The sequence below is a fragment of the Lingula anatina genome, chromosome 3 (genome assembly GCF_051362555.1).
Source record: "Lingula anatina isolate TDL-2025a chromosome 3, LinAna3.0, whole genome shotgun sequence".
Taxonomy (NCBI): domain Eukaryota; kingdom Metazoa; phylum Brachiopoda; class Lingulata; order Lingulida; family Lingulidae; genus Lingula; species Lingula anatina.
This window is the reverse complement of record NC_141769.1, coordinates 16975881-16997500: the sequence shown is the minus strand read 5'-3', so window position 1 is coordinate 16997500 and position 21620 is coordinate 16975881. Positions and strand designations below refer to the sequence as shown.

The window sequence follows — 21620 nt, the reverse complement described above, 5'->3', positions numbered from 1 at the left end:
TGTCTGGTAGAAAATCAGCAGCACCTGAAACATGATACATAAAGTAAAGTAACTACCAAAATGTCAAACATTTATCTTAATTCTTTAAGACTGGATTACCATACCTAGATCAATCTCCCAGGGGTTTCTCACTAAATTGCTTTCAGCTTAGATGTCTGGGATGCCTACAGAAGTTGGGTGACAGACATCTAAGCCACTTAAGTTGATTGCAATTTAGCCAGAATCCCCTCGGAGAAAGATCAATCCTCAATTAGTATGCTAGGGTCTGGGAATGGTCCCTCATATTTTACTTTATCAATATAAACAATACTATATACCTTGTAATTCATAAGAAAGTATCAACATTTGGCAATATTTTAGAATTGTGAAATTATAACTTGACATTCAAAAATAAATAAATAAATAAACGGGGCCAACAAAAGCAATACACATTCATAATACTAACTATTACTAATAACTATTGCTTCTCGGCCTTTTGGCTAAGATCAAAATGTATTATTATTACCTATTTCTTCGTAAACAGCTTCTCCAAGTATGAAATATATCCTAACTGTTCCTATGCGGACTCTTTCGTAGTGGTCATACCAAGCAGTCTGGTTTGGGTCCACATTGCCTTGAAGGTCCTTGAAAATGTGTCGGCCAAGTCGAAGGAAAACTGTCTCCACTGTTAAAATCTTGCCTAAAATTGGGTAAGTTAACTTCTAAAATAGTTCCAGAATTAAGAGTTCCAAATGGGATCTCTCTTGTGAAAACACACAAGACTAGAAAACGTGATGTGTGAGGTGGGACTGACTCCTTAGCAATGCCAATGTAACTCTTAAAGAGGCATACAAACCGAGGGAGAGTGCTATGATAGTTGTTAAAATGATATAAGAATGGTGTCTAAAATTATCTTAAATAATCATAACCATTAGACGTGTATATTATTCGTCAAAACACAATTTCACCTTCATTTTTTGTCTGTTCTGTGCATTCAGTTTTACGCTCTGCTGTCTTCGAAAACAGCTTATGCATGCACAATTCATTCACTGTAAGCACCTTTCACTACACCTTTTATTACTACTACTTTCAGGGCTACATGTACATAATTGAAACAAACCAGTGTGGCCAGTGTTGTCTCAGTGCTAGGTCTTCGAACGTTTAATGTCTTATTTACCCCTGTTGGCATGCCATTGCCCTGTCTATTATAATCATACTTTTATTCCTGCAAGTTTTGTGTCATGCTCCCTAAAATGGCTTTCCCTAGTTTTCAAAGCACTTACCTTGCAGAGGATTCTGTAGCAGATAGCCATTAACTCTGTTATAGGTTTCCCCAAGATTTTCAAATTGTGCTGATTTGACATTTGTAAACTGGCCGGGAGTGAGAGAGACAGGCATGAAACTCATCACCCCAATCTGCTCTGGACGCCCGTCAAGATCTGTTCTCTCACCCAACCATAACCTGGAAATTGTAGTTTCTTTAAATATATCACAGAAATTATGGAGATTTTTAAAAATATTTTCACAGAATATTTTAGAATGTTTGAATTTCCAGAACACTTTTAAAAAAAAAATGAAATAGTTACTGTGGATGAAAAATATTTCAATTCTTAAGAGACTACATTGCATTTAATATGAAGCATGATGTATTGACCCTTCCACAAAAAAATAAAGAAGAATTACCATTTTTCAAGAAGAGACAATGACAAATTTACCAGTATCACATTAAAAGTAACTGTGCAGTTGCCTTTTTTCTCGAAACATAAAATCTCAAAATGTACTCTAAATGGCCAAGCCCACCTTGTCTTTTCTCTCACCTTAGTCCATATATACACAATGTTGTGCCACCACTTTTATAGTACATATTCCCATTGTAGATGTCATCAAAACTGTTGACTTTTTTCATCAGAGTTTCACATTTCTTCACCTGAAAGTTGATATTTCGACTCAACCACTGGTTTGCCTTCTGAACTAAAACCCTGGGAGAGAAAAAAAGGAGAGTGCTCATTTATGTATGTGACATGTTATGTAGTATTACAAAAAAAGAAATCAAATTGTTCTACAAATATATTCAACAACCCGAGTCCCACTGGGTTTAAGTGACAATGAGTACATGGGACTTCACTTGTGACATCAGCTCTCTTATTGAATTCACCTAATTAAGCAAACAAAAACACACGAAAAACACTGATTCTAAGTCATACAACAACCATTAAAAGCATTAATTTAATCTCCATTTCTTTCTAAATGTTTATCTGTGGAAGAGTAATATGCTTCAGAAAAGACATTCATCTCAGTTTCTAGTCACAGCAACTATCACTGGTATGCCTGGCCTCATCTGGCTGCTACTATAGGGATCTGAACATAACACAACTTACTCAAATGTCTCAAATTCAGCTCTCTTCAGTTTCTGTTCCGGGGTGGTACACACTGGCCAAAAGTCAACATAAGTCAGCGGTACCCGAGGAGGTAGCCCAAACTGGGTACGCCCCCCTGTTACTTGCTCATAAGAAGGAGGAGGTAGTACCTTGTCTGAAGTATGACCTGCCATGTTGTAAGGAACCTACAAAGATATAAATACGGTAATGTGCCAGGAATTTAAAATGGCTCCTAAATTTCAAACCAGATTAAAATCGGCCATCTGGAGTTTTCTATGGACCATGAATTTCAACCAGTAAGCAATTTTCCACAATCTTGATTTTCGTGAATTTAGTATCAATATTACATGGCATCATGCACCTGAGTGTAAGATAGCCCAATTAACAAAAATTTCAAATAGTACATGTATTTACAATTTATAAAACAAAAACTATATGTTCCACTAAATCATTTTAGCTGAAAGGAGAGTGAACATGGCCACAATAAGCATAACCGGCAAAAATGTCTGTCACACCTAGTAAAGCTGTTAGGGGGTAATTATCTTTACCCCCTAGTTGATAGCAATTCATTGAGACTCCCCAGGGAGATAGACTGATCCAGATGAATCCATCTTGGCATGGAAATCCAGTCTAACTGTATAACAGTTCAAGTGAGTATGCAGAGTTACAATGTTTATGTACATACACGTACATGTATATTGAGACCAAATTTGATTTATTCTAAATAACCCCCTTACTTTTTTCATAGGTACTCAATGAATGTAAAAAGAGTATTAGGTGTGAACAGAAGCGCTGAAGAATGAATTTATTGTTCATGAATGTATTTATCGCTTGTTTGTACATTAATTATTATTAGTAGTAGTAACATTCAAAGTTACGTCCCTAAATCTAAGCCTTAATTTGTACACCAAGTAGCTGAAATACCTACCTTTTATAACCACTGATCTGATCTATGTCTGTTGTATTCGTGAATTACACATTCAAATTGTAAGCACGGCGTTAATGTAAGGTGGTAATAAACAAACTGAGCAACAGCCGTAAAATTTTACAGTAAACATATCCGAGTTAACATCCTACTTCCGTGAAATTAAAGTTTCATGTTGCAATCTTCTGGGTCTTTTAAAATCGTCTTATTTTTCAATGAATGCTTGCTAACAAAACTAAAGAAAAGAAATCTGGGTTTTACAGTCGCGATGCGACAAAAAATAATAAGTTTTTAACCCAAATAGTCACACTTGCACCAGTTTTTCGGTCTTGTCCGTTTTGAGAGTGTGCGATAGTAGCCTCGTAATGAAAAATACCCTACTTCTGGCTCACAGCCACAACGAGGTTTTCGATTAGAAGAGACTGTTTTGGAAAAAGACTCGTCGCCGAGTAAACGCAGGTCGCGGCGCACCCTTTTGCGGTTTGTTTGCAAACTTACCTGTACGTCACACACTACGATCATTTCAGTGAATTCTAACCTAAGTTTAGATTATGATTAATACGAAGGTGTTCAAAATATTACGCAGCCATCCGGGATTCCTCTGTCAATAGCGGATCCTAGGTGATGGAGGGGGGGGGGGGGGGGGGGGGGGGGGGGGGGGGGGAGGGGGGGAGTAACTTCTTGTAACGTTCACTTATGGTTCTCAATCAATTTTAGAACATTTGAGGTATTTTTTACAGTTCTAATGTTGTGCTGTAATGAATGTAATAGTTCGAGAAATGTTTTTGGGAAGTCCTACAGAGTGTCCTCGAACAGATTAATTTTTTTTTTCATCAAAAGGGGAAAACGTTATGTTCTAGGACAGATTGAGAACCGTAAGTTAACGTTAAATGAGACAAATTTTTGCAGGGATTGTGAAACCACCCCCGATATGGCCTCTTTAATGAAAGGGCAGATCACAAAGTGATAGACCGCTAATATCCCGCGAAGTGTATGCCAAAGTCCATCGACGCGATCCACATTTCGTTCTTATGTTCTGGGCCATTGCATTAAATGAATTAGAACATTTATGATTACTTATCATTTCTTTATTTTCTAAAGACTATTGGAAGTGAAGGACAATTTTAAATACGCATATGATAAAGGGTATCGGAGTCAGAACATCAAATTTTGTTTACTTTTATTTCACTTAATCCAGATAGGATTACTGCATGCATAGATTGAAATATTTTTGATTTGCAAATCTAACAGTATTACTGTATCATAGTTGTTTTACATTTAAAAAAAAATTATACGCAATTTATAACACAAGTAAGATTAGCAATATATGTGACACCATTTAAAAAGTACCTCACACTTTGTGTAAAAAATGCTGAAATACTGTTTGACGTAAATATCACAAACAATAGGGAATGCATATTTGTATCAATATATATGTACGTAGTACGTGACTGCAGTAAATCAAATTCCGTCCCTCCAACCTTTAAATGACCAAAATAGATAAAAGTGGAATTGTGACTAAAATAATTAAATTCCAATGGGAGAAAAATAAAAATTTGGATATATTCTGTTTTTTTTTTTTTTTTTTTTTTTTTTTTTTTGTTTTTTGTTTTTTTTTAAATAACAAAATGATATAAAACGGATTCCTATGAATATTGATGACTATCTCCAAATATCCAAAATAAAATTATAAATCAACCAGGACACGATAGGAATTATAACAATTACGCATTCATTAACTCTCTGACCTGATATGACACCTTCAGGAGGGCGGAGACATGTGGCCCCTCAGCCTGTCTTGCATTACTTAGGCGCCATCTATCGGGCAGTATCGATGTAGCACGTTGCACCCTTCACTTTCTTACCGGTTGCGATAAGGTAAGTAAAAGATTCCTCTTACTTCCCAAAAGTTGATGCAAACCGATATATTTTGTGGGTTTTTATAAACGGGAATCTGCTTACTATTTCGTTAAAGACCATTCAAGAAATAGACAATCTTATTAGGCTAAATTGTGATGCGCTCATAAACCAGACTTTCACATTTCTAATGCCAGGCCACTTCATGTAAGTGAAGAGAAGGGGTAAACTACTGTACAAAATAAACCCTGGGCCCGCACTTGCTAGGTCCTAGATGTTGACAAAGTGCACATTATTTCTTAAAGACAGTGCCAGGCACCAAATTGGATAGGGCAGAACACACTGTAATTATTTTGTCAGCACTGTTATAGCCACTTCCTTGCTCTTCTTATCTTTCATGCTCTGCATGCAACGAAGTGGTAATTCCCCCTTAAGATAGTAAACCTATTTTTTTAACAGACCAATCCCTCTTTTTACATGAATCCTAACTGAAAAAAGCACTTGGTGACTTTTCCACATCCCTGGCAGATAGCTAGGAAAACTAGGAGAACTACACTTGGATACAATATCATCTTGTAACAGAAAAAAAAAACTGTCAGCAAGAACCTGGTTTCAGGTGGTAGATTTTGGTATTTGCTGCCTATATTTTCTGAATTATGAACAGTTTAACATCAGAGGCTCTGCCACCCCTGAAAATGAAGTTAACAGAACCAGGATGATAGCAAGAAATATAAAATTTCATCATAGTGTGTTTTTTGCTATAAACCTGGGCACGAGCTAGAAAGTTTTGGGGCAATTCAATAAGACTTCAAAACTGTCTATAATTGAGGTTAAGTGTGGAATTTCCATTTAAACACTGATGGAATTGACTTAAAAACTCTATCCCTTTCATTCCATTTAATCATGGAACCTAGCTTACTATACAATTAAATCCATCCACCTCCAGAAAATGTCAGTGAGTTATGACTGTTGATTTAGGTATACCCTTCACGTGTCCCAGAAACTCAAACGTTAAATTTTTTGATGCAATTTCACAAGTGTTAAAAACAACTGTTTTTTTTTTTTTTTTTTTTTTTTTTTTTTTTTTTTTTTTTAAGGGTAGACTTGAACCTATCAATCCTGGCTGTAAAAATGTACTAAGAAAAGTCAAAATATGCGTTCATGAACATTGTCCATGAAAGTCCAGTCATCATTTTGCAAGCACTGTCATTGTGTGGCAAATGAAGTAAGAGTCAGTAATTTTTCCATACTCTGAATCATTACCGAGGTGCTTATGCATCATCCCTCTTTCCTAAGATTTTCAATTTCTATGTATGATTCTGCTCTTTTCATTTCACTCAGTGGCTTATCCATGAGCTTGGAGATGTCCTTATCCTAGACAGGTATTCCTGAATAAACAGTAGTATTGGTGGAGTAGTATTGGTGGATTAAAAATGCATATTGTAGAAAAATACAACTTAAATCAAACCATATATATTATACACGTGACTAACTCTTTGCTTTGTGACGTCTGGGTAATGGTGTCGTTCACATACCTTCTTCAGAAGTGGACGTTTCTGTTGTGGTGACAGTACTAGTAGAGGTATCATCTACATCTTGAGGCTAGGAGCATTTTGTCAAATTTTGTTTACAGCTCTTCCTTGGCCATGTCTATGTAACAGGATGATAGTTCGGGGTTGATATAGGTTTATTCTCATACAAATATCTCTAAAAATATTATATACAAATTAATTTTGAACAATGACATGAACAAAACATAAACAAAAAGTAAGATTAAAGACATGGAAGGCAGAACAAAGAGAAAGAAAAATATGAGTTAAATAAAACAAGCAATGCCAAAAACACCATAAATAATAAATATATTAATTAAGAAATATGAAATTGAAATCGTGGATTGGTCCTTAATTTGATATAATTACGCTCACAAACAGAATTGCCTTCAGGTTGATTTTTAATATATATATATATATATATATATATATATATATATATATATATATATATATATATATATATATAATATTAATCTATGAAATTTTGGATATTTACCTGGTGTATCTGAGCTTCTATTTGTAGCACATGCATAATATCCCATGATAAGAGCAGACTTATCATCAGTGTTTTTGTTACCGGGAATGATTAACTCAACTCAGGTAGCTGGTTCAAAGTTTATTCTGACTTCCAAACCAATAAAATAGTATAAAATAAAAACCCTAAAAGAGATGTACAGCGACATTTACAATACAGTCGAAATAAATATATTATACTGACAATTTAACGTTTTCGTTAAATTAAGAAATACTAGTCTTACTATAAATGACAGATTACACGTATATAGATTTACACAGTGATAACCTGTACATACCCCAATGTCAGAGAGGGGGTTTTAAGTGACTAAGACGGAGGATAAACTAGATGATTCTGTAATCTGAGGCTGAAAGAAAAATGAATAAGAGTAGTGGAAAATACATCTGTAGCAAAGATCGTAGGAAATACGATCAGAAAGCAATGAAATTATACCAGAGCAACTAACTTACCAACACAAGCCACAGGTCTCAGCCTTTCCACTGTCACAGTGCTCGAAATTGGCACGCACAGATTTTATATAGTGAAAGGTCACGTGATAGAAGATCAGTTGTCAAGGGATGTGAAGGTACTTAGTAGTCACGAGAGTCAACGTAGAAGTATTCAGAGATCAACCAATTATATCACATGGTCATATTTTCTTTGTGGGGAAATATTGAAGGGTTGTAATATGGGTGGCTGGCATCTCAAGCCTTCACTCCTGTGAAGAAAAAAAACTTGATTATACTACCCCATGTTAAGTTTAATTTTTATTACTCACTGATGAGAATTTTCTGATTTTTGTTGGTAATCTGACCGTTACAAGGTGATTTGGGTCATTCTTGTGTACCGCGGACCCCCGGCCAGTTTCCCTACTCTTTCAATGAGGACTGGTCTCATTCCTCTTACTATATATATATATAAGCATTAAAGCAAAAACCATGAATGAAGCCCCACACTTCATATTTAAGGGCATTCTGTGAGGCGATTGAAGCGTCTCGCCTCTGATTGTGGTAGACATAGCAGTGTAGTGGCACTGCCTACTGGGGGAAGGGGAGGGTGGAGTGGTTGCAGAAAGTGCTTTTTGGTCAACAAGTGACCTTCATTAGCTGCAAATCCCTCCCCCCCCTCCCAAAAAAAAAAAAAAAGATAAAAAAAACGGTTGAAGAAGTGGGTCAGTTAACAGAGGTGTCTTGCCTTTGATTGGTGAATTTTCATGAATGGTATCTTGCCTTGTGAATGATACAAGCCATCTCGGCCGTATAGTGTCATGCTTGTTCATAAGTGTCTCGCTTGTGTCAAATAGCTGGGGTAGCGCTAACACTCGCCAATTTAGCCAAATGCTAAAATTGACTGAAATTGGCTAAACAAAATGGGGTTGATATGACTTATTTTAGTCAAATTTAAACCATTTGGACAAAAAAGCAATGAAAAAGTGGTAATTTGGCTAAACGAAAAAAAAATTGCTAGCGCCAGAATAGGATGGGTATCCTGAATCACTGTTCAGTCTAAGCTGTTGTATCCTGCTTAGGAATTATCCTCCAAAACAAAAGGGATATAAGCTGGACGGTATGCATTGAACGTGTTAACGGCTTAAGAGTCGGTGGTCGAGTGTGGATTTGAATAACTGTGTCATATGTGAAAATGAGGCCAGTGTCTGATAGGTTGTTTAATTTAGTTTTAATTTTAATTTCGATTGGCTGCTCTCGTTTTCCTTTATTAATTGTAAATAAAATGTGGAGAAGGCATCTCGACATATATTTGCGGTGCCTATATGTTTTATGATTTATTATGCTCTATTTGAACATTCAGGTTTAGATTTTCCTGGTAAAGTTGGTTGGAACTGAGAAGCAGTAGCTTCCATTTTAGGATGGGGCTTTCTTGAATGTGGTTATTCTATATTTTGCTTTGCTGGCTAGCACGCGGCCCTTCTTCTTGTCTTTTATTGTGAGGATGAGGAGTCTCATTAGCTCCATAATCTGGTTGTTGACTGCCATAGATGCTAAGGTTAGGTTTGTTAGCGTGTATACGCTGTGAATGTCAGAGTGCTCTTCTGCTTTGGCCTTCCTTTCTTCTGCTTTTGCTAAGCTTTCCTTAGCTGTGTCTAGGAAAGCTTGTGTGTGGGCCTCAATTGTGGATTTAAGCTCTGTCGCAGCCTGGTCTTGTATCTTAATTATTGATGCCAGAAGTAGGCCGTCATCAGGGCATCCCCTGAAGTCTAATCGGCATCTCACATGGTGGGAGTTGTTGCCGAGTTGTTTAAGCATGTGGTCTGCCCAGTCAGAGCAGCCTTTGAGGTAAGCTTTAGCTTTGAAAACCTCGTCGTGATGGGGATTCTTGTCCTGGGTGGCGCTGTGCTGTGCCAGATTTTAGATTCCATTTTCCTGGGTCCTCTACATTGTGTTGGAGGTTGGATCCGCCCTTGTTACAGTTTATATTATTGTCGAATAAAAATTTGGTTGTAATTCTAGGGAAATGGCAGTACCAACAGCTGTGTTACAGCGTGTCCAGCAGAGGGCACTGCAAGCAGAGCAAATTATTGCTACACTGAGGCAGCAGCTGCAAGGCATAAAACAGGCAGCTGGTGAGAATCTTCATTGTATGTTTGCATGTGTGTGCGTTTGTCTGTGTGGGTGTTTAAGTGTGTACGTGTTTGTTTTTGTGTGTGTGTTTGTTTGTGTGTGTGTATTGCTTCGGTTGATTTTTTATGTACAGACACAGATGTGTCTGTACATATTGCCATCACCTGCGTCTGTCGTCGCCGATGCCGATGGCGATGCCGATGCCGTCGCCGGCGCCGTGCACTTTCCTTGTAAACACGATAAGTGGAAGGCAGTTTCACTTTTTGGCTTAATATTTACAGAGCTGATGAATATTCATAAAACGCAGGTCAAGTTCGAAAATCAGCATGATCGGGCCATTTTAAGGGAAGTTATGCTGTTTTTTCACTTTTTTCAGCATATATGCAACCCTGTAAACACATTTTAAGGAAAACCCCTAGGCCTGTTGTCATGAAACTCACAGTACTGGTCAATCTTACTAAAATGGAGGTTGAGTTCGAAAATCAGCATAATCGGGGCATTATTTTAGAAGTTATGCTGTTTTTTCACATTTCCTCAGATTCAACTCTTAGGCATGTTAACAGTCTCATTATTGAACTAATAAGATACGTAAAAGTGTTTGTTTGACATTTCCTGCATCTTTACAACATTGTTAGTTGATTATGTAAAAATGATGGTAAACTTGTTATCGTGTATTGTGTAATAAAGTGTCAAAAATGGAAATAAACTCATATCATTGCAGTTTGTCAGATTTAATCATTCACTATGTTCAGAATCTCAGAATGGAGGAAATTAGACATTTAACACTATTCTATTGATATTTTCCCCATCTCATCAATTTTCTTAGTTGATCATATAAAAATTGCAGTAAACTGTTTATTTTGTTTTATGTTAAAAAAAGTGTTAAAAATGGAAATAAACCCATGTCAGAACAGTGCTGTCTTGTTTCACATTTCCTCAGATTCAATTCTTAGGCATGTTAACAGTCTCATTATTTAACTAATAAGACATGTTAAAGTGTTTGGTTGACATTTCCTGTATCTTTACAACATTATTAGTTGATTATGTAAAACTGATGGTAAACTTGTTATCATGTATTGTGTAATAAAGTTTCAAAAATGGAAATAAACTCATATCATTGCAGTTTGTCAGATGCAATCATTCACTATGTTTAGAATCTCAGAATGGAGGAAATTGGACATTTAACACTGTTGTATTTATATTTTTCCCATCTCATCAATTTTCTTAGTTGATCATATAAAGATGGCAATAACCTGTTAATTTTGTTTTATGTTTAAAAAATTGTTAAAAATGGAAAAAAAAAACATTTCAGAACAGTGCTGTCTTGTTTACATTTTGGCATTTTCAAGTTGTGACTTTGAAGTTCCATATGGGCCTGAAGACCTTTGCTAGTCACATTTTCTGAATATCCATGATACTAATATTTTATTATTAAAATTGATGGTCATTATGCTGTTAAACATAATGTAATATTGCATCAAAATTTTAAAAAAAAAAACTATTTTGGGCACTGCTCCCATGATGACCATTTAAGAAAAACAATGTCACTTACTGTTCTTAAACAGTACAGTAAATATGTACAGATGTGTCTGTACATATTGCCATCACCTGTATCTGCCGTCGCCGCCATCACTGTCGCCGGCGCTGGCGCCGTGCACTTTCATTGTAAACATGATAAGTGGAAGGCAGTTTTACTTTTTGGCTGTATGTTTACAGAGCTGATGAATATTCATAAAACGCAGGTCAAGTTTGAAAATCAGCATGATCGGGCCATTTTAAGGGAAGTTATGCTGTTTTTTCACTTTTTTCAGCATATATGCAACCCTGTAAACACATTTTAAGGAAAACCGTTAGGCCTGTTGTCATGAAACTCACAGGAGTAATCAGTCTTATGAAAACGCAGGTCAAGTTCGAAAATCAGCATGATCGGGCCACTGTTTTAGTAGTTATGCTGTTTTTTCATTTTTCAGCATATATGCAACACTGTAAACACAATATAAGAAAAACAGATGGGCCAATTGTCATGAAACTCACAGGAGTGGTCATTCCTGCTAAAACGCAGGTTGAGTTCAAAAATCAGCTTAATTGGGCCATTATTTCAAAGAAATGCCGTTTTTTCACATTTCCTCAGATTCATTTCTTAGGCATGTTAACAGTTTCATTATTTAATTAATAAGATACGTAAAAGTGTTTGTTTGGCATTTCCTGCATCTTTACAACATTATTAGTTGATTATGTAAAAATGATGGTAAACTTGTTATCGTGTATTGTGTAATAAAGTTTCAAAAATGGAAATAAACTCATATCATTGCAGTTTGTCAAATTCAATCATTAAAATTTTGCATCAGAATTGACAGTAGCCTATTTTGTGCATAGTTATTTCCTGTTTTTTGTCTGTACATTTGACAGCTTTGCTGCCTTGTTTAATAAAAGTATTTAACATTTAATGCATGCTGCCTGTCAACGGTCAGATTGTGTGTAACACTACTCGAAATTACTGTGTCATAGATATCTGAGAAAAAAGTGTGGCACAAACCCTAAGTGTCAGAAACTGGTCAGAATGTTTAGAAATATCCAAGGAGGCCAGTCTGTGAAGTTATGTGGAAGATCAGTGATCTGCCTGCTTTGTTTAATTACTGAAATCTGACTATGTTATCTTCATTTTTATTTCTATTTATATATTTGTTTAGTCAGCCAAGCAGCACAAAAAGAGGAAGTTATATTGAGAGCTGAGAACGCTAAGCTGCGCCTGGAAGTCGAGGCTCTAAAACAGGAGTTGATTTCTGCAGAAATTAGGAATGGAGGTAAGGAGGATTGATGCTTGTGGTTGACAACTTAAACAATTCCTCAGTTATGAAAAAATTTGTAATTTTACTCTTTTATTTATTTTACATTTAGTGTAAGTACAAATTATTGATACTAAGGTTATCAAAATTTTAATTCAAATACTGTACAGAAAAAAATGTGAAATATTTTTAATTTTCTATGACAAAAAGTAGGTATTGTAAGCATAATGTGAAATCTTCCTAGGTTTTTAAAATTGGTCATTTACATGTAAAACAGTCAATTTTATCAATTGTAAAGCAGACAAAAGTGCATAAAACATTTAAAAAACTATTATTAAAATACTAGTAAGACTTACAGTAACTTTATTAGTCTTAGTAAGTGACTTTTGTCATGGTTGTTCTTTATGGTTTGAAATTCTCTATCACAGTGTGATGAAACGTAGGTAATTAAGTATGAAATAATGAATAGTTAATTATTTGTCACAGTGAAACAAATGTCTCTTCCGGCCTCCGGGACAGGAAAGACCGTCATGTCTGCAGCGCCCCCCTCACAGCCCACCCCCAGTGCTGTACCCCCTGTGAAAGCTGAAGAGAAGAAGAAAGGAAAACAGGCTGCTGATGGGTCTGCAGGAGAAGGAAAGCCACCAAAAGAGGGCAAGAAGAAGGAAAAGAAAGGTAGGTTTGTGTGTAAACTATTGTTTAACCCATTTTCTGGCAATGTATGCAAGTTAATTTACACAAAATGTTTAGATTGTAGACATAAAGATTTTATCACAGATAAAGTGTCTTTAAAATGAAAATGAATAATGATAGTAACTGTTCAAATAAGTTTTAACATTTCAAATCTTTTTACCAGAGGAAATAAATAGAAGAGGTTCTGTTCCATTTTTCTGTTTGTGTTATGCAATTTTATGCAAAAACGGCAAATATTAATGTTATTTTCTGAAACGATCATCGTCATATAGCTTAATCCAACTCTAACAACACATTTTTAGAGGGAAAAACCAAGCAGGCCCCTGCCAGCACTCCTGAAGCCCCCATAGACGTGTCGAGGCTCAATCAAAAGATTGGGCGTATCGTCTCTGTCAAGCAGCATCCAGATGCAGACAGTTTGTACATAGAGGAGGTTGATGTTGGAGAGGAGAAGAACAGAACTATTCTTAGTGGCTTAGTGAAACACGTGCCTATTGAAGTGGTAGGATTGTTACACATACATCCCAGCATACATACTCAAAAAATATGAAGGATGAGAAAGTAGATTACTTTGTTTTCATTACTTGCATACATACTTTTCTTTATATTCCACTTCTGCCATCACTTTTATATATATACTTATATAACTACTGACTTCCAGATGCAAGATAAGCTAGCCGTGTTTTTACTCAACTTAAAGCCAGCCAAGATGAGAGGGGTCATGTCCGAGGGCATGATCATGTGTGCAAGTACACCAGAGAAAGTGGAAATCATCGATCCACCCCCTGGGGTAGTCCCTGGGGACAGGGTGACATTTGCTGACTATCCAGGTATTATTGTCCATGGTTCGCACAAATCTGGAAAATCCTGGAATTAAGATAAAATCCTGGAATATCCTGGAATTTGCTTGTGCTCCTTGAATAGTCCTTAAATCTTTAAAGTAGTCCTGGAGAAATCCTTGAAATTTGAAAATTATTACGTCTATTCGGTAGTTTTCTAGTTAGTTTACGTGAAAGACGCAGAGTAGTATTTCGTGTTATTGTGTTTGTTGAGCATCGAGCAATTCGGCTGTTTCCGCGAAGCAGTGATAGAGTCGTTTTAGCCAATCACTGTTGATTTAACATCGACTGTTCGGCATCGAACACGTGTGGCCCAGCATGCGCACGGTGCGAGACGAGTGGCTCTGTGAATGATTAACCAAGCATGTCAACAACAAAAGGTATTTGTGTATTTAACCTTGCGTGGGAACACGACCCGGAATTCAAACAGTGGGTGAAACGTGTGCCGAATGACAAGAAAAGAGCTAGCTGTTCAGTTTGCTTCTCTACATTTGATATATCGAACATGGGTGTTTCTTCACTGAAATCTCATGCTAGAGGTATGAAACACCGCGAAAATATGAGATTGACAAACTTGAATTCCTGTGGACAGTTATCGCTGAGTTCGTTATGGGGAAATACTATGAAATCACCTGGAAATAGTTGTACTACACTCACGCCTACATGTACCACTACGTCAGCATCAAGCAAGTCTTCATGTACCACAATGTCGGCATCAAGCAAGTACGCTACGTTGGACACGTTCGTTTCAAAAGACGATGTTGTGAAAGCAGAGATTCTGTGGACATTGAAATTAATCACAGATCATCAGTCGTACAGGTCTTCACAAAACATTGGTGAATTATTAAGGAGGATGGACCCTAACAGCAAGGTTGCACAACAATTCACTTGTGGCGAAAAGAAATCTGCTTACTTGTGCGTGTTTGGATTGGGGGAATATTTCGCTAGACTCCTGAAAGAAAGTGTAACTGGGCCATTTGTTATTTTGTTTGATGAAAGTCTGAATAAGAAGATGCAGAAGAAACAGATGGATATACATGTGAGATTTTGGAGTGAGGAGTGCCATAGAGTCGTGACAAGATACTTCACATCTGAATTTCTAGGTAAGTGTCATTTGAAATTAAACTTTTCCACTCTTAATACAATAATAATGATAATAGTGTATATATATATATATATATATATTAGATGCTAGACTTTATTGTCATAAGGTTAACTTGCCGTAATGATGTATTTCAGTGAAAATTTATTAAAAACATGGGGCATATATATATATATATATATATATATATGATTTCATAATTATAACAAGATTTAATTATTTAGTCATATTTAATCATTTCTGAATAAACAGCTTATATATTTTATTTTATTTTTTCAGGACATGCTACATCAGATGACATGGTCTCACATTTTAGTCAATGTGTTCTCAATAGTGGTCTACCAATCAAGAACATGTTGCAGATTAGCATGGATGGACCAAATGTGAATTGGAAATTCTATGACACAATATCGAGGAAAGTAGCAAATGACTATGGATCCTCTCTCATCAACATCGGGTCATGTGGTTTACATATAGTCCACAACAGTTTTAAAGCAGGAGCAGAGTCCACAGATTGGAATGTAGCATCATGTCTTTCAGCCCTGTACTACCTGTTCAAAGATTCGCCAGCTAGGGCTGAGGACTATGTCAGAGTGACTGCAAGTAACATCATGCCACTGAAGTTTGTAAAACACAGATGGCTTGAGAATATTCCAGTATGCGACAGAGCTTTACTGATATGGAACAACATAGTACAGTATGTCGAAGCAATCGAATCTAAAAATCTCAAGATGCCAACAAACATCTCGTACAAAGTTGTTAGCGAATGTACAAAGGATGAGCTGTTTCTTGCGAAGATGAATTTTTTTAAATCTGTCGCTTTGCAGCTAGAGCCATTTCTAACTAGGTATCAGACAGACAAACCTATGATACCCTATTTGAGTGATGATCTCTGTTCTATCCTAAGATTGCTAATGAAGAGATTCATCAAAGATGACGTGATGCAAACAGCAAGAAATCAGGAAAAACTAGTCAGAATTGATGTAACTGACAACAAGATCCACCTGGATTATAATAAAGTGGATTTGGGATTTTCAACGGATCGATCTCTAAGCAAGATTAAGAAAGGAGCAGTCAGTGAAAGAGGTTTAATGGAGTTCAGAATGGAGTGCAAGATGTTCCTAGTTACTGTTGTTGAAAAATTGCTCAAAAAATGTCCTGTGAGTTACAGTTTGGTAAGGTATTTGTCCTGCCTCAATCCTGTCAAAATGTCATCCGATGCAGACAAGGAGAAGTGTATTTCCAGCTTCAAAAAAGCTCTGTCAATTCTATTAAACCATAAACTTGTGAAAGAGAATGAGTGTGACAGACTTCAACAACAATACTTCTTGTTTCTAGATGAAATCCCTGTCATAGGATCTGCTGAATTCAAGCAGTATGATTCACAGCATGCCTGCCAAAATGGAATTGATGAATTGATTCACAGAACAATGTCCACCCCAGATGGCAGATTCAAAGATTTGTTGAAGCTAGTAACACATCTTTTAGTATTGTCTCATGGCCAAGCCTCAGTGGAGAGGGGTTTTAGTGTCAACAAAGACGTGGAGGTAGAGAACATGAGAGCTCAAACCCTGGTTGCACAAAGGATTGTCTGTGACCATGTGGCGAAGGTTGGAGGAATATTTGAGGTCAATATCAACAAAGACTTGATACTGTATGCCAAGCAATCAAGGCAGAAATATGAACTGTTTCTTCAAACAGAAAGGGAGAAGAAAAACAGTGAAGAATTACAGAAAAAGAGAAAGTGCATCTTGGATGAGATTGATGATTTGAAAAAGAAGAAAAAAAGAATCCAGGAAGATATTGACAATTTAACCAAGGCTGCAGACAGTCTGTTCTTAAAAGCTGAGAAAACTAGGAAAATTTCCTTTGTTACCCAAGCAAACTCCCTTCGCAAGACAGCTGAGGAGAAAAAGAAAGAAATTACTGATATTGAAAAAGCCTTGGCTTCTTCAGTGGAAAAATTATAAACTTAGTTCAGCAATTCAAGAAGCAAAACAGACTGTTTAACTACATTTTCATAACAGATTAAACTGTTATTTTTCAACAGTGCAATATACATCATGAACATTTAGACTCTTTAATGCATGATATATTGATTCATAAGACTAATAAATTCTAGCTGTGCCAAATATTCTTGGTTATATTTTTACATATTCATATTGGATGGTTTACAAATAATAATTGTCCAGTGTAACATACTCCTGGAAAAAAAAATTATGTCCTTGAAAACTCCTGGAAAACTCCTGGAAATTAATTTTATTAAAGCTGGCAGAACCATGTTGTCATATCTGTATCTATTATATTGCTGCTGCCATTGAAATGGTTTACTTGTTCATAATTTCTCATTTCTGTGAGAGTTATTCTAAAACTCAGAGGGGTGTCATAGGGCATAATTTTGTGGAAAGTTTGGGATACTGTATACCTTAATAAAAAGTGTTGAAATTTCCAGGAAAATTTAAATTTTGTTGTTCGAAAATCTATCATTCATTGTTTGATTTATATATCACTTTTTACCACCATTCCAGGAGAGCCAGATGCTCAGCTTAATCCTAAAAAGAAAATCTGGGAGCAAATTCAACCTGATCTTAGAGTGGATGAAAATGGAGTGGCTACTTATAAAGGATGTCCATTTAAAATTGAAGGAAAAGGGATCTGCAAGGCCCCAACTTTGAGAAATACTCCAATCAAATAATACAGAACTGACAGGAAGACTTGTTTTGAATTTTTTTGTGAAAGGATAATTCAATATTTTGAGGATTTTATTTACATTTAAATGAGTCAAATGACCAATTATAAACACAAGATTGTGAAGTTAAAAAAATCAAATAACAGTTAAGATAAACTTTGTGGTGTATATCAAAATTATTAATAAATAATTTAAAATTAATCATTCAGTATGTTGGGATAGTCTAAATAACACACACCCGTTCTTTGCTGTTGACCTATTGACAATTTAATATAATAGAACAATGTGAAAAGTTTTCTTTAAGTATATGTATATCTGTTTGACACATGACAAAATGCAGACCTCTGCCTTCAATACAAAAGCTTTTATTTATTTTCTATCCCAATATTGCACAGAAGTTGAGACATAACCAGCATAAAGCTCTTCTACCTTTTTATGTACAGACACAGATGTGTCTGTACATATAGCCGTCACCTGCGTCTGTCGTCGCCGTTGCCGTTGCCGTTGCCGTTGGCGTGCACTTTTACCGTAAACACGATAAGTGGAAAACGGTTTTACGTTTTGACTTGAAACTTACAGAACTGATGAATATTCATAATATTCAGGTCAAGTTCGAAAATCAGCATGATCGGGCCATTTTTAGGGAAGTTATGCTGTTTTTTCACTTTTTTCAGCATATATGCAACACCGTAAACACGTTAAGTGGAAAACGGTTTTACGTTTTGACTTAAAACTTACAGAACTGATGAATATTCATAATATTCAGGTCAAGTTCGAAAATCAGCATGATCGGGCCATTTATAGGGAAGTTATGCTGTTTTTTTCACTTTTTTCAGCATATATGCAACACCGTAAACACGATAAGTGGAAAACCGTTTTACCTTTTGGTTTGAAACTTACAGAACTGATGAATTTGTATAAAACGCAGGTCAAGTTCGAAAATCAGCATGATTGGGTCATTTTTAGGGAAGTTATGCTTTTTTTCACATTTTCTCTGATTCAATTCTTAGGCATGTTAATAGTCTCATTATTGAACTAATAAGATATGTAAAAGTGTTTTTTTGACATTTCCTGCATCTTTACAACATTGTTAGTTGATTATGTAAAAATGATGGTAAACTTGTTATCGTGTATTGTGTAATGAAGTGTCAAAAATGGAAATAAACACATATCATTGCAGTTTGTCAGATTCAATCATCCACTATGTTCAGAATCTCAGAATGGAGGAAATTGGACATTTAATACTGTTCTATTGATATTTTTCCCATCTCATCAATTTTCTTAGTTGGTCATATAAAAATGGCAGTAAACTGTTAATTTTGTTTTATGTTAAAAAAGTGTTAAAAATGGAAATAAACCCATTTCAGAAAAGTGCTGTCTTGTTTACATTTTGGCATTTTCAAGATGTGACTTCGAAGTTCCATGGGCCTGAAGACCTTTGCTAGTCACATTTTCTGAATATCCATGATACTACTATTTTATTATTAAAAACTGGTGGTCATTATGCTGTTAAACATTATGTAATATTGCATCAAAATTTGAAGAAACCCCTATTTTGGGCACTGCTCCCATGATGACCATTTAAGGAAAATCATGTCACTTACTGTTCTCAAACTTACAGGAAAGAAACATGGGACTAAAATACAGCTTCAGTAGGCAATGCAGTCTGTTTGGTAATTTTTTCTGGCAGTTAAACAGTTTTTTGTGAAAATTTAATTTTTCACATATTGGCATTTTCAAGGTGTGACTTTGAAGTTCTATGATCCTGAAGACCTTTGCTTGTCACATTTTCTGAATGTCCATGTTACTAATATTCTATTATTAAAAATTGATGGTCATTATGCTGTTAAACATTATGTAATGTTACATTAAAATTTGAAGAAACCCCTATTTTGGGCACTGCTCCCATGATGACCATTTAAGGAAAATCATGTCACTTACTGTTCTCAAACTTACAGGAAAGAAACATGGGACTAAAATACAGCTTCAGTAGGCAATGCAGTCTGTTTGGTAATTTTTTCTGGCAGTTAAACAGTTTTTTGTGAAAATTTAATTTTTCACATATTGGCATTTTCAAGGTGTGACTTAGAACCTCCACGGGCTTGAAGACCCATGCTAGTCACATTTTCTGAAAATCCATGATACGTATATATATTATTATTAAAAATTGATGGTCATTATGCTGTTAAGCATTATGTTATGTTGTATCAAAATAGAAGAAAACACAATTTTTGGTGCTGCTGCCATGATGACCATTATGGGAAAACCGTGTTACTTATGACTGTCAAACTTTCAAAAAAGAATCCCAGGACTAAAATGCAGCCTGAGTTGGAAAAGCAGTCTAATTGGCTTCTTTTTCTGGAAGTTATACATTTTAGTGAAAAATTCATTATTATCGTGTTGGCATATTCATTGTGGGACTCAGAGCTCCCATGGACATGAAGCCGAATAGTAATCAAATTTTCTAAATGCCCATGCTATTTATAGTCAATAATCAAAAATTGGTGATAATTATTATATAATTTATTATGTAATGTTACATCAAAATTGACAAAAATCTTTTTGCACTGCTACTGCAAACATTATGAAAAGAAAACTGTTACTTATTATTATTTTTAACTTACAAGTATGATTTTTAGGATTGGCATGCAGTTCAAATTAGAAAGCCAGCTCAATTGGATTATCTTTTATCATTGTATTCATGCAATTTTGTGTGAAATTTTCATTTTTCTCATTCTGGCACTTTCAAAGTATAAACTTGAACTCTGATGGGCCTGAAGCCTTATGCTTTTACTTTCGTTGGTGTTACCTGTTGTGCATAATTAAAATTTGATGTTGACTGTGCAGTTAAACATAATGTATTATTGCATCAGTGTTGTGCATTATTGTTATGTGCTTTTCTTAAGATGTGACTTATGGGCCTGAAAGATCTTTGAGAGGGTCAGTCTGTAAATTTCCCTTGGGTATCACTTAGCTAAGTTCAGAGTTATAAAGTCATTAATAGGCCATTAAATGAGATTACATAAAGCACACTTGTTGATATTTCCCTGTAAACTCCCAAAGGTTAAGCTCTCTGCTAGATTAATAATAAGTAAGCAGTGATAATTATGCAGGTAAATTTTGTTTAATATTGCAAATAAGTTTTTATTATATATATATATATATATATATATATATATATATATATATATATATATATATATATAAAGATTAAAAGTTTGAATGGCAGCATCATTGGAATTATATTTACCTCTGCCAAGGAGGTTATGTTTTCACCCCTGTTTGTCTGTCATCAACATAACTCAAAAAGTTACGGACCTATTTTGATGAAATTTTCAGGAACTGTCAGAAGTGGGCAAGGAGGACAATGATTAGTTTTTGGTGGTGGTCCAGATCAATAATCAATCAATAATAATCAACAATTGCTGTCTTGGCAGAGGTCTGTGCTCTTGGAGTGCTTTTCTAGTTTTGTTATGTTTTCCTTTTTAATTTTTTCTCAAACACTGGCATTTGTGACTTTTAACTCTCATCTGCCTGAGGCTCTGCACATTTTCTATATTTCCACATAAGCAGTTGTATTGTTTTTTATGTCTTTAAACATTATGTAATATTATTTTATGCACTGTCATCATTTTTCAAATATTGAGACTTTCATCATGAGAATTTGAACTCTCATGGTCCTGAAACTGTAATCTTACTGAAGGGGTGGATTGAGACCATCTTCTG

At 35.5% G+C, this 21620-nt stretch overlaps 3 protein-coding genes and 1 long non-coding RNA gene across 5 annotated transcripts in view; 2 read left to right on the top strand and 2 right to left on the bottom strand.

Annotated features, from left to right (window-relative positions):
* Positions 1-3819, bottom strand: part of LOC106158515 (uncharacterized) — a 9140-nt gene extending 5321 nt beyond the window's left edge. Inside the window, exons 1-6 of one of the 2 annotated variants that reach the window (XM_087010153.1) lie at positions 3781-3819; positions 2358-2542; positions 1797-1958; positions 1263-1441; positions 506-679; positions 1-24 (exon numbers count right to left, since the gene is read on the bottom strand). The exon at positions 1-24 is cut by the window's left edge and continues 92 nt beyond it. In XM_087010153.1, coding sequence (XP_086866279.1) covers positions 1-24; positions 506-679; positions 1263-1441; positions 1797-1958; positions 2358-2542; positions 3781-3804 — 748 coding nt within the window. In that variant the 5' untranslated portion in view covers positions 3805-3819. Of the gene's footprint in view, positions 25-505; positions 680-1262; positions 1442-1796; positions 1959-2357; positions 2543-3285; positions 3659-3780 lie in introns of those variants that run through there. The other variant, XM_013534543.3, reaches the window with a different exon arrangement.
* Positions 3820-4998: 1179 nt separating this feature from the next.
* LOC106166474 (aminoacyl tRNA synthase complex-interacting multifunctional protein 1-like) lies at positions 4999-18091 on the top strand. The gene is made up of 7 exons (XM_087010155.1): positions 4999-5160; positions 9675-9787; positions 12476-12589; positions 13058-13246; positions 13567-13766; positions 13926-14094; positions 17734-18091. Exons 2-7 carry the CDS (start codon positions 9679-9681, stop codon positions 17898-17900), a joined length of 948 nt encoding a protein of 315 aa, XP_086866281.1. The 5' UTR covers positions 4999-5160; positions 9675-9678; the 3' UTR covers positions 17901-18091.
* Positions 5158-7363, bottom strand: LOC147762979 (uncharacterized). The gene is made up of 3 exons (XR_015333683.1): positions 7189-7363; positions 6675-6789; positions 5158-6527 (listed from the first exon to the last, which is right to left on the bottom strand). It is a non-coding gene; the product is annotated as an uncharacterized LOC147762979 (long non-coding RNA).
* LOC147762978 (uncharacterized) lies at positions 14128-17337 on the top strand. The gene is made up of 2 exons (XM_087010152.1): positions 14128-15206; positions 15485-17337. The coding sequence occupies exons 1-2, from the start codon at positions 14468-14470 to the stop codon at positions 17173-17175; spliced, it is 2430 nt and encodes an 809-aa protein (XP_086866278.1). The 5' UTR covers positions 14128-14467; the 3' UTR covers positions 17176-17337.
* Positions 18092-21620: the final 3529 nt, after the last annotated feature.

What these genes read in the sequence shown, in the direction of transcription:
- LOC106166474 (XM_087010155.1), top strand. Translation starts at nt 9,679, where the DNA reads ATGGCAGTACCAACAGCTGTGTTACAGCGTGTCCAGCAGAGGGCACTG. An exon ending in TGCAGAAATTAGGAATGGAG is followed by an intron (nt 12,590 to 13,057) that starts GTAAGGAGGATT and finishes TATTTGTCACAG; the next exon opens with TGAAACAAATGTCTCTTCCG. An exon ending in GACATTTGCTGACTATCCAG is followed by an intron (nt 14,095 to 17,733) that starts GTATTATTGTCC and finishes CCACCATTCCAG; the next exon opens with GAGAGCCAGATGCTCAGCTT.
- LOC147762978 (XM_087010152.1), top strand. Translation starts at nt 14,468, where the DNA reads ATGTCAACAACAAAAGGTATTTGTGTATTTAACCTTGCGTGGGAACAC. An exon ending in CTTCACATCTGAATTTCTAG is followed by an intron (nt 15,207 to 15,484) that starts GTAAGTGTCATT and finishes TTATTTTTTCAG; the next exon opens with GACATGCTACATCAGATGAC.